The 12,977-nt window shown below is 39.7% G+C and overlaps 1 protein-coding gene across 6 annotated transcripts in view; it reads left to right on the forward strand.

Annotated features, from left to right (window-relative positions):
- NFATC3 (nuclear factor of activated T cells 3) overlaps positions 1 to 12,977 on the forward strand; it is a 126,891-nt gene that overhangs the window by 93,718 nt on the left and 20,196 nt on the right. For 5 of the 6 annotated variants that reach the window (XM_058528084.1, XM_058528086.1, XM_058528085.1 and 2 more), the window contains exon 9: positions 1,768 to 2,772. In XM_058528084.1, coding sequence (XP_058384067.1) covers positions 1,768 to 2,772 — 1,005 coding nt within the window. Of the gene's footprint in view, positions 1 to 1,767; positions 2,773 to 4,213; positions 4,412 to 12,977 lie in introns of those variants that run through there. The other variant, XM_058528088.1, reaches the window with a different exon arrangement.

Genomic DNA, 12,977 nt, shown 5'->3' on the forward strand with positions numbered 1-12,977 from the left:
CTTTACTTCTGACACTTCTAGTCACCAGATGTGTGTAGGTTTTTCCTCATAACAAGCAATTCTCTGTGATACCAACTGGGTGTCCTACAATTTAGCTCAATTCTAATACTATATACCTGGAGATAGTGTCATATCTTACAGTTAAGGGCTCAGTCTCAAAAGACTGCTCCCCCCCACCCCGCCCCCCTTCAGATGCCAGTTACAAGCTCAGGTTATCACCTGTGCTTCTGACCAACTGGCTATAGATTGGATGTTCCAAGAACCCATTCCTTGGGTTCGATTAATTTGCTAGAGTGGCTCACAGAACTGAGAGAAACACTTAGTTACGTTTACCAGTTTATTAAAGGATATGATAAGTGATACAAATGAACTTCCACATGGAAGAGATGTGTAGGGCGAGGTATTTGGGAAGGGATGAGGAGCTTCCATGCCCTGTCCAGGTGTGCCACTCTCCCAGCACTTCCACATGTTCACCAACCTGGAAGCTCTCTGAACCCCATACTTTTGGGATTTTTATGGAGGCTTCAACACATAGGCATGATCAATCATTAACTCCGTTTTCAGCATTCTCCCTTCTCAGGAGAATGGTGGGTGGGGCTGAAAATTCCCAGTTTCTAATCATGGCTTGGTCTTTTTGGTGACTAGCCCTCATCCAGGAGCCATCCAGGAGCTCACCTCATTAGAACAGAAGATACTTCCATCACCCAGGAAATTACAAGGGTTTCAGGAGCTCTGTGTCAGGAACAGAGGTCAAAGACCAGTATTAGAACAAGAGATGCTCCTAGTGTTCTTTTTTTGTGTGTGTGAGGAAGATCAGCCCTGAGCCAACATCTGCCAATCCTCCTCCTTTTTTTTTTGCTGAGGAAGACTGGCCCTGGACTAACATCCGTGCCCATCTTCCTCCACTTTATATGGGACACTGCCGCAGCACGGCTTGACAAGCAGTGCGTCGGTACGGGCCTGGGATCCAAACTGGCAAACCCCGGGCCGCCGCAGCAGAGAGTGCGCACTTAACCACTTGCGCCACCGGGCCGGCCCCCAACTCCTAGCGTTCTTATCACTTAGGAAATCACAAGAGTTTTAGGAGCTGTGTGCCAGGAACCAGGATCAGAGACCAATATATGTTTTTTATTATCTCACAGATCGAACATGCAAAACCAGGTGACTGGTAGGTTTCATATCAGAGATTCCAAATTCAAGGCTTTTATTAGGCGATAGCATTTTGGGGGTTTTAAAAAATTATTTATTTTTAAATAGGTACTATATATATATGATAAAAAACATTCAAAAGGCACAAAAACTTACACAGTAAAAAGTAAATCTCCCTCCTACTCCTATCCCCTAGTCACCTACTTTCCCTTCCCGGCAGTTATCAATTTCATGTCCATCTTTCCAGAGATATCCACCATATGTAAGCAAAAATGGTGGTAAATAAGCAATATTTTACATGAATTGTGACATATTCACATTGTTCTGCAACTCGCTTTTTTTGTCACTTAGCAACATATCTTAGAAATCTTTCGACATTACTTCATAAAGTTCTATGAAGTATTATTTTTTTTAACTTGAATACTTTTAGAGCAAGAACCACTGTTGTCTTATGCTTGCTGACTTCACATATTTTATTTTTTCTGCCTTCCTGAAGGAATTTAAGTTTTCAGCCCCTGGTTTGGATGCGTGCTACAGTTGTGTAGCCTAGAATGAAGTCCTTTCATAATTATTTTATGTATTATGTAGTAACATTTGCTTTAATCATTTTCTTTTCAGTTTTGATGAAGCAAGAACACAGAGAAGAGATTGACTTGTCTTCAGTTTCATCATTGCCTGTGCCTCATCCTGCCCAGACCCAGAGGCCTTCCTCAGATATAGGACACCCACATGAGAGTGTACTGTCAGCACAGAGAAGCTTGGTTTGTCCCATCCAGCAAACATATGCATCCATGGTAACTTCATCCCATCTGCCCCAGTTGCAGTGTAGGGATGAGAGTGCTGGTAAAAAACAGCATATGATACCTACTTCAGTCGTGCACCAGCCTTTTCAAGTCACACCAACACCTCCTGTGGGGTCTTCCTATCAGCCTATGCAAACTAATGTTGTGTACAATGGACCAACTTGTCTTCCTGTTAATGCTGCCTCTAGTCAAGAATTTGATCCAGTTTTGTTTCAGCAGGATGCAGCTCTTCCCAGTTTAATAAATTTTGACTGTCAACCATCATCATCCTTATCTTTTCATTCTTCAAATTCAGGCTCAACAGGACATCTGTTAGCCCACACACCTCATTCTGTGCAGACTCTGCCTCATCTGCCGTCAATGGGATACCATTGTTCAAACACAGGACGAAGATCTCGTTCTTCTCCAGTGGCCGACCAGGTCACAGGTCAGCCTTCCCCTCAGTTACAACCCATTACGTATGGTCCTTCACATTCAGGGTGTACAACAGCTTCCCCTGCAGCCTCTCATCCCCTGGCTAGTTCACCACTTTCTGGGCCACCATCTCCTCAGCTACAGCCTATGCCATACCAATCTCCTAGCTCAGGAACTGCCTCATCACCGTCTCTAGCCACCAGAATGCATTCTGGACAGCACTCAACTCAAGCACAAAGTACAGGCCAAGGAGGTCTTTCTGCGCCTTCATCCTTAATATGTCACAGTTTGTGTGATCCAGCATCATTTCCACCTGATGAGGCAACTGTGAACGTTAAACCTGAACCTGAAGAGCAGGAACCTAACTTTTCAACAATTGGTCTACAGGACATCACTTTAGATGATGGTAAGTTCGTCTTTATGTTCTTGAAGCAGTGAAGATCCAGGAAGGTCCTTCTCTAAGAGTCATGAAAAAGTTAGCACAGATTGCTTATTGGCATATGGTTGGGCTTTTTAATAAGTTGTTGTTATTAGAAATATGTTAATATATATATGGCTTTGACGATAGACATGAAAATCCATGCTTTAAAGTCTATTTTACCACTAATATCTGTTGCAAAGGTTGAGACCTTGAGTGATAACCTACCACCCATTTGTGATGGAATTGAAGACATGAGATTTATTGGGCATCTTTTTTTCCAGAACATATAGTGAGGTCACAGTATCTAGAGAACGGAATTCAGGGACATTAATTCAGTAGACATTGTTGGGTGCCATTTCTTTGCAAGGTGCAAAGTTAGATGCTGAGAATACCAGGAATGTATTAAGTTAGAGTTCCTGTCCTTGAAGAGACTCATACAAGGAAAGAACCTGCTTCTCTATAGCCCTGACGGCTTGCTGAGCCAGATAATGGTGATGGTACAAGACCAGACTGATATGCTGCTGCTGGTACAGCTGTTGGCACCAAGATAAAAAGAAGCTATTTATATAAATGTAGCAAGTTGATGTGTAGACCTCTGTTTTTCTGAAGTCAATAAATTGGAGAACAAACTCTAGAATATTAATTATTTCAGTAATTGAAAATTCCCCAAGGTAGGATTTTCAGGCAATAATTTGAATTTATTTTTGGCTTTATCATTTGTATATATCGTAGTAAAATTTTGTCTAAATAGGAATTCAGTGAAAGCTGCCTGAAACTGTTGTCCGATATGAAAATTCTAAAGATTCTGAAACACGGATATGGAATTTTAGTTCTCTCTTTGATTCTGTATTAATCTGTAGAAAAGTAGTTCTAGGTTACCCATTTCCTTTACACATCTGGAGAAGATGAGTTTACTACTTAGTTGTAAAGCTGGTATTAAATCCTAAATTCCAAATGTAAGGGGAAGGGAAATAAAATGTGACACCCCCGCCTTCCAGAGCTTGACCATCGGATCAGTACACGACTGACTATAACCAAGATATAAAAGAAGCACATTAGGAGATCAGCAGAGAATGTGACAGATTCCATAAGAAGGATTTAGCAAACTTCCTTGAGGAGATGACATTTAAGCCGAGTCTTGGAAGATGAGTATTTATTTTCAGTAAATGAGGATCAGAGGGCAAATCAGTCAGCATAAGCAGAAACATAGAGCTATCTGAGTCTGGGAAAGCATGATTATCTGTGGCTGAAGGGCAAATGGCATGGTAGAGGATGGCTTTCAGAGCCACAAGAGGATGTGCCAGGTCATTTGTGTGTAAACAGAAGGTGTATATGTACATAAACCAAAGCAACACCTACAATTTTCATAGCATTTTCCTGTTTGTTATCTAATTCAATCCTTTCTAATCCTTTATCTCTGAGGTAGATAGTGACATTTTAGAGAATTGGACTTTCTGAAGGTCACACAACTGGTAAGTAGCAGAGCTGAGACTGGAATCAGAGTTTTTCTGTCTAGTCTTTTTCTTGCAGCACTACAGCTACCTCCCAGCAACAGCAGTCCATGATGGTTAGAACTCTGTGCTAAAGGGGATCCCTCAAGCTTTTTTTAATTCCTAGAGAATAATGGGACATTCACAACTGCGTGTGATCTGTCACACTGGAGTACTTGAGGGCTCTGGTATTGTGTCTTATGTAGCTGGCATAAGTGTCACTGCCTAGTTAATAATGACGAACACCAGGTAGAGAGGAGGCTAACACTTTGATGCAAAACAGATTTGAAATAAATAAAGGCTTTTCCAAATATACATAGGCTTTTAAAATGTTACCTATTCATTCTTTTGGCAGTTTTAGTCTAACTATTCATAGTGCTTTTAAGGTTTATATTTAGAATTTTAATCCCTGAAACAAAAGGAGACCTTGATTGATAACCTACCACCCATATGTGATGGAACTGAAGACATGAGATTTACTGAGGAGGTCTCCAAGGGTCTTCCAGCTCATTTTCTTTCACAATGAAGACGTTTTTTCTTCTAAAAAGAGATCATAGCTGGACCCTGATCTTTCTAATTTACCACAGATTGAGTGATTTTGGGGGGCAACAAATTGGAACTTCCAGAAAGGTTTTGTGAAAATTTTACTTATTTTACCTTTTGAATATGTGAAGATGTGTTGCAGAAACAGAGAATCTGGAAAGATGAGGGCAAGTGTAAAAGCAATTTCATTTTTGCTCTATTCATTGTAGAGGGCACACGATCAAGAAAAGTTTCCAGATTGTAGCCCCACAGAGGACAAAGACTGGCTATTGAATTCCTTTGTTGCCACCTATCAGGAGACTCAATAGTATCTCAGTGGTGCTAGCAGTAATTAGAGAAGGGGAAAAAAACTAAAATGCACTCCTGAGCACCTTGGTTTATTAGATGCGTAATTTTTGCAAATTGCATTTTTGATGCTTAACTTGAACTCCAAAATGAATTTTTGATATTTGCCAACTAACTCGTTGATTATGTTATTTGGATTTGGCTTTAAAGGTAAAATTCTAGATGTTTAGAAAATCCTACAGTTCTGCAAAGTTTTGATATACATTAAAAAGCAACAAGAACAACATACCTCATAGGCCTTGAACTCCATAGCACTTGACTGTCCCATTTCTGGTTAGCTGTAAAAGTAAGCCATAAAACATGCCAAAAAGGATTAGAAACACTTAAAGTGAAATTTGCAGTTAGCCCGAGCTCAAGTTTTATATTAACTTGTCTATATTGTGTTAAGTATTAAGTACAAAGTAATTTTCACTCTACAACCAGAGGACACAAGTAGTTTTTTAAAAATTTGTGCTATACTAGTTAAATATACTTATCATCTAATCGTAATAACTTTTTTTCATCCTATTTCTGTTTTATATTTATTTACTCCTCCTTTTTCCTTTTATCAAATTAAAGATTAAAACAAATAAAATATCCTTTTTATTTTTGAAGTTTTTAAGTAAGATGGAGTTTGTCGGCAATCACTCAAGTATTACTGGACTGTTACTTTTAGGAATGTGGACATTAACACCTTAATTTTTTATTATAAATTCAGTGACTTTTTTTTTTTAATTTATTTATTGTGTGTGTGTGTGTGTGTGTGTGTGTGTGTGTGTGTGTGTGTGTGAGGAAGATCAGCCCTGAGCTAACGTCCATGCCACTCCTCCTGTTTTTGCTGAGGAAGACTGGCCCTGAGCCAGCATCTGTGCCCATCTTCCTCCATTTTTTTTTTTTTAATATGGGATGCAGGCATAGCATGGCCTGACAAGCGGTGTGTCAGTATACACCCAGGATCTGAACCCGGGCCGCCAGCAGCGGAACGCGTGCACTTAACCGCTACGCCACAGGGCAGGCACCTTCAGTGACGTTTAGTAGAAAAGATATTAGTACACCTCAGCTCAGAAATTCAAGACTTACAGAGCTGGCAATACTGTAGTACAGCTTCTTCATTTTACAGATAAAGAGTATGAGTTTTACAGAGCCTAAGGTATTCATCCAGAGTAACACACTGAGTTAACAGCAGAGGAAAGACTAAAACCCAAGTCTCCTGACTTCTAATTCAGTACTCTAGGAGTATTTCCAGTATCTGCAATCATGTTTTTCATCAGTTTGTGGGTTGGGACTGCAGATGTAGAGCAAGCAGAATAGATGAAAGAAAATGCCATTTTCTCCGTTGAGCCTTGGTTTGTGAGAGGGGCCAGGGCAATCTTAAGATTATAGATTCTCAGTATAGATGAAGTTTTAAAGGCTCTCTACTCCATCCTCCTCTTTGACACTGGAGTTCATACTTAGGTATCTCTAGTGACATTGTATTCCTGTGTGTCTCTTCCTCTCCAGCTTCTTTGGAACATCACAGGGCCTTTTGAGTTCCAGCTGCCCTTGTTTTATTTGGAGTCTGATGCCTCTGGAATCACACAGAAGAAATCTAATCCTTCTTCTGTAATAGCCCTTCACATGTATGAAATCTTGGTCTCTTTCCTACTCTTAAAAACACTCCAGCAACTTCACCCTTCCCCCACCCTCACCAACGTGGTAGTTCCCCTCTGCTTGAACCCTGGCGTTTTAGTTCCTTTTCATAGGTGGTATCCAGAAAGGAACACACTCAAGCCAGCTCAGACTGGATTGGGATTGTCACCTTCCTTGTTCAGAAGACTTTATTTTATCAATATGGCCTAAGGTCAGGGAATTTTCTTAGGTTCATCTTGCTGTTAATTTAGTGAGTCATAAGTACTGCTAAATTACATCCTTTCTCTCTCCTCACCCCCCTGTGGGTTTTTGGATATGTTGTTTTTGGAACCCGGGACTAAACTTGACCATTATTCTTGTTCAGTTTCATTGAGGTGATTTTGGTCTGTCATATCAACCTTCCAAGCTCAGAAGAGTCCCAGAAGCATTTCTCTGCTTCAGAGTAGTGTGGCTCCCTCCTCAGGGGGTATTCCTTGGGGTAATAACAACAGCAGAATACCCAAGCCATGTTCTCTTGCAAGCAGTCCCCTTGGAAGGCTGTAATCTCTACTTATTCAACCAATTAGGGCACTGTTTAGAACTCTTGCTACTTTCCTTTTTTCTTTGCCACCTAGATGTACCATTGTCCCTGCTAGAAAAGTGTATTCTACATCTATAAAATTGTCAGTGAGTTTTTACCCATATGTCAGTTTGTATGCCTGGAGCTATAATTTTTCCTAAACATTTCTATGCATTATAGTGTGTATGTCCCCAGTTTTGGGACCAAATGATAGACGTTAAAATAGTACAAAAATATAGAAATTGTCACAGCTGTGTTTTAAGCATTTTAATTAAGATTAATTGTTAAACTAGACTGTCTTAGACCTTAAAATACAGGCCCATTTAATTTGTGATTGAGCTGAATCCAGTTATAACTTTCCATTAGAGTCCCTCAGTTCCTACTTGTCCTCCTTTGTTCACAAACTAACCGAGCCACAGCTGCAGCTCTTCAGCAGAGGAGAGGGTGCATGTTAAATATAGCCTGACCTGCTGCTGTGGTGAAAGCTGACACTACCGCTTGCAGGCTCTGTGCAGTAACACACTGATCCTGAATGTAGGGCAATTGCTAATTCGACAGTGAACAGGGACTCCAGACAAGACCTCAGCTGCTGCAGTTCTGTATATAGATGACAAGCAGAAGAGCTTGCTTTCAAGTAGCAAGGGAATGATAAACACAAGATTCAGGTGGTTATTTTGGTTGGGGGAAGCAGGAGGCTGGTATGGAGGAGCAGAGAGGGTAAATATTATTGTCAGTGTTCTGTTCCACCTGTTGAATACTCGTTTCACTGGTGTTTATTCTAGTTAACTAAATAAAACACAAAACACAAGAAAGCCATGCATAGCCAATGGTGGGAGTGGGTCACAAATGAGATATTTAATCACTTAGGGGCGCTGGGTGGAGGAAGGTAGATAATACTGAACTTTCTCCTTTGACTGGGACTCTGGGTAACTCATGAATCCTCTTCTGGGAAGCATACATATACCATCCAGCCTAAAACATATTTATGATGAATAATTCCAGAGGCAGAAAGGTCTCATAAATAATGCCCATGTAGGTTTTGGATCATGGCTCATGCAGGATGGACCATGATGGGGATTCAGGACCTAGACACAACCACTCTTGGACGTATAATAAGAAAATTTAATTTTCAGACCCGTTGAAGCAGGGGCAAGCATTTGAGATGATCTTTTATTTCTTATGTCAAGTGTGTCTGTATATCTCCATGGACACAAATTAATTATACTCTATTTGAACAAAAATTTTTCTTTGAATCAACTTTCATAGCTTATACATAAGCTATGAAAAATCTGAGAGAAGCTACCACTAAATAACCAGCATATCACAGCATATCAAAAGTCTTCAAAATAAGTTCACTTCAAAAAGTATATTTAAAAATAATTAATAGGGACCGGCCTGGTGGCGCAAGTGGTTAAGTGCATGCACTCCGCTGCGGCGGCCCGGGGTTCGCCGGTTCGGATCCCGGGTGCACACCGACGCACCGCTTGGCAAGCCATGCTGTGGCGGCGTCCCATATAAAGTGGAGGAAGACGGGCATAGATGTTAGCCCAGGGCCAGTATTCCTCAGAAAAAAGGAGGATTGGCAGATGTTAGCTCAGGGCTGATCTTCTTGACACACAAAAAAAATAAATAAAATAAAAATAATGAATTATGGTTAATGTTTCTTGATAATAAAACTCACATTTTTTTGAGCTCTGTGCTAGGCACTTTGCTAGTAGCTCATTAGTTCTTCCCAACAATCTGTGAAAAGTGAATTATTAGCCTTACTTTTAGAGATGTGGCTCAGAGTGCTTAAGTACTTTCCCATTGTTATATGGCCACAAACACTGGGACTGGTATTTGAATCCAGTCCTGTCTGAAATTTAGATTGTCTCACATGGGTTTAGTGGTTTCTGAAATAGCTGTAATTGATTACTTTATATAACTCACCTCTATAAACACAATAAATACAGTAACTTTCTGATGTCTGCTATATGTAAGATAGAAAGCCAGTGTCTCAAGATATATTCTATTTTAAAATTCATATCCTGTTTTTGAGTTCCCTTGGAAATGGATAGTTCACAGGGGCAAAAATATTTTGAATGAGACATAAATAATTTTAGGCTCACCAATTCGTCTTCTGTGGTTTGGTGACAATTCTCTGGTTTTGCATTAGAAGGTTACCTCTTGCCAGGGATCTTAGCTTTTGATAGAACTTAGATAAATATACTCAAACAGCTCTTCTTTGTTTGAGGATTTCTGACTTTTTTGGGAGCGGGGAGGGAGACATTTTTGAAACCTACCATTAGCCTGTCTATCTGGGCAGGAGGAAGAGTTTGAAACTTTAAGTTCTGGTGGAAGATAGAGTAGAGTTGAGAGTGATGGTTACAGGCATTCTAGCTTTATATCTGCAAGAATGTGGAATAAATTAAGTCCCTTATAATCAATATTTTGTATTCAAAAGCATCTATAGATGATTTTCTGTAGGGTGGGAGTTTTTTAATTTAATTTTACTTGGGTTTCTTAAGATAATCATTAGTTTTTGAAAAAGTCATACATTCATATGTTAAAAATACTAAAGGTGGGGCCGGCCCCATGGCTTAGCGGTTAAGTGCGTGCGCTCCGCTGCTGGCGGCCTGGGTTCGGATCCCGGGCGCGCACCGATGCACTGCTTTTCCGGCCATGCTGAGGCCGCGTCCCACATACGGCAACTGGAAGGATGTGCAACTATGCCATACAACTATCTACTGGGGCTTTGGGGGAATAAATTAAAAAATAAAAAGTAAAAAAAACTAAAGGTACAACAAAGTACGTAATGGAAAGTGTCTTTTCTAGGGACCCTATTTTCTTCTGTATGGGCAAATGGAGTTACCAGTTTCTTGGCTATCACTCCAGAGTTATTTTATGCATTTATAAGCAATTGTGTATATTTTTTTTCCTTATTTTTACTCTCATATTATGTATACTCTTATGCTTTTTCCATATATTGAATCTTGGAAGTTTTTCTATACTGTAACATAAAAGAACTTCCTTGGAAGATCTTTTTTAATAGAATATTCCATAAAATATTCTATTAAATATTCCATTATTCTCTAGCTGTATCATTATCTATGTAACAAGTATAGTGAATAACTTTATACAAATGTCATTTCCCACCTTTTTTTAGACATCTGTGTATGTGTGTATATATGATAAATTCCTAGAAGTGAGATTGCTAGACCAGTATTTTGAGAAGATTGGCAAATTGTCCTCCGTAAAGGTTGTACCAATTCAGATTGCCACTGGCATTGTAAGAGTGCCTATGCCTCTCATACCTTCATTCTGTTATCAGATGTCTTATTATTTGCCAGTGGGATAGGTGGAAATACTTCTCAGTATAATTTTAGTTTGTATTTCACTTAGGAGTAAGGTTGTATACGTTTTCGTATGCTTAAGAGAAAATCTTTGTCACAAATCTATGATCTCTGTTGAGATTTGCACACTTTTCTATTATATTATTGATCCTTTTCTTATTGATTTATAGAATATAGAAGCAGCCCTTTGTATGTTAGGTTCATTAGTTCATTGAGCTATGAGTTAGAAAATTTTTCCCCCAGTGTATCATGGTTTTTGCCATGAAGAATTTTTTTTTACGTTTATATAACTTAGAATCTTTTATTTTGTCTCCCATAGCTTCTATTACTTCTATGATTTTGTAAATCTTTGATCCATCAGGAATTTATACTGGGGAATGTATGAGGAATGGATCCAATTTTAATTTTTTCAGATGGCTACCTAGTTGTCCAAACATTGTTTATTAAATGATCCGTATTTTTCCTGTTTGATTTAAAATGCCATCTTTATCTTATACTTAACTTCCCTGTATATTTGGATCTATTGCTGGACCTTCTCACAATAAGAAATTTTAATTTTAAATCTTTTCCCTTGCATCAGAAATCCAGTAGTGTGGGTGACACAACACATAATCTTGTTGGCTGCTGCTTTATAATGTTACCACTGCTTTTTACAATGTAATATTGATTTATTTTATATAATATGAATCATTGAAAATATAAAGTTTATAAATTGATTGTTTTACATTGCATTAATTTCTATATTGTTTGCCCGCATTTTGAATTAATCCATACTCATTTATTCATTCAAACAGCATTTATTGAGTACTTATTATATGCTAAGCACCATTGTAGGCCCGCAGTGAATAAAACAGATCCTTGACATCAAAGAACTTGCATTCTAGTGGGGAGAGACAGACAGTAAACAATAGACACAATAATTAAGTAAATTATAAAATATGTTGGGAGGTAATAAATGTTGTGAAAAAAGAAAAAGAGCAAGGTAAAGGATAATTGGATTGTTATGGGGTAAAGCTGGGTAGCAAATTGCAATTTTAAGTAGAGTAATCTAAATAAGCCTCATTGAAGTGGTAGCATCTGATCAAAAACTTGGAGATGAGGGGCTGGCCCGGTGGCACAAGTGGTTAGGTGTGTGCGCTCCACTGCAGCGGCCTGGGGTTCGCCGGTTCGGATCCGGGGCGCGCACCGACGCACCGCTTGTCAAGCCATGCTGTGGCGGCATCCCATGTAAAGTAGAGGAAGATGGGCATGGATGTTAGCCCAGGGCCAATCTTCCTCACACACACAAAAAAAAAACCTTGAAGATGAGGAAATTACCAATGTGGATACCCATGGGAAGCATATTCCAGGCAAAAGAGACAGCCAGAGGAAAGATTCTAAGGTGAGAGCATGTCTGGTTTATTGAAGAATAGCAGTGAGACCAGTGTTGCTGGAACAAGAGGGATCTAGGGGAAAAGTAATAGGACATGTGGTCAAGAGGTAGTGGGGAGCCAGAACATGTAAGGTAACAGTTCTCAAACTTTTTGGTCTCGGGGCTCCTTCATGTAATCTTAAAAATTAATGAGGATCCTCAAGAACTTATTTATGTGGCTTGTGTCTATCAGTATTTATTGTATTAGAAGTTAAAACTGAGAACTTTATTTTTTTTTAATTATTTTTATTTTTATTTTTTGGTGAAGAAGATTGGCCCTGAGCTAACATGTGTTGCCAGTCTTCCTCTTTTTGCTTGAGGAAGGTGGTCCCTGAGCTAACATCTGTGCCATTCTTCCTCTATTTTATATGTGGGACGCCACCACAGCATGGCTTGATGAGCAGTGTGTAGGTCCACACCTGGGATTGGAACCTGCGAACCCCATGCTGCTGAAGCAGAGCACATGAACTTAACCACTATGCCACTGGACTGGCCCCAAAACTGAGAACTTTAAAAACAAGAATACACAGGCACACATTCTGTCACAGCAGTGAAGTTGTCACATATCATGTAGCTCCACTGGAAAAATCCACTGTAAATTCATGAAAGAATGATAGTGAAAAAGGCAAAAACATCTTAGTATTATTATTAAAATAGTTTTTCACAGACCCCCTTAAAAGTTCTCAGGGAACCCCACATGTGCCTGATCATAGTTTTAAGAACTGCTCTGGGGGGCTGGCGTAGTGGCATAGTGGTTAAGTCTGCGTGCTCCACTTCGGCGGCCTGGGGTTCACAGGTTTGGATCCTGGGTGCGCACTGACGCACCGCTTGTCAGGCCATGCTGTGGTGGCGTGCCATATAAAGTAGAGGAAGATGGGCATGGATGTTAGCCCAGGGCCGGT

The sequence above is a fragment of the Diceros bicornis genome, chromosome 32 (genome assembly GCF_020826845.1).
Source record: "Diceros bicornis minor isolate mBicDic1 chromosome 32, mDicBic1.mat.cur, whole genome shotgun sequence".
In the NCBI taxonomy this organism is placed as follows: domain Eukaryota; kingdom Metazoa; phylum Chordata; class Mammalia; order Perissodactyla; family Rhinocerotidae; genus Diceros; species Diceros bicornis.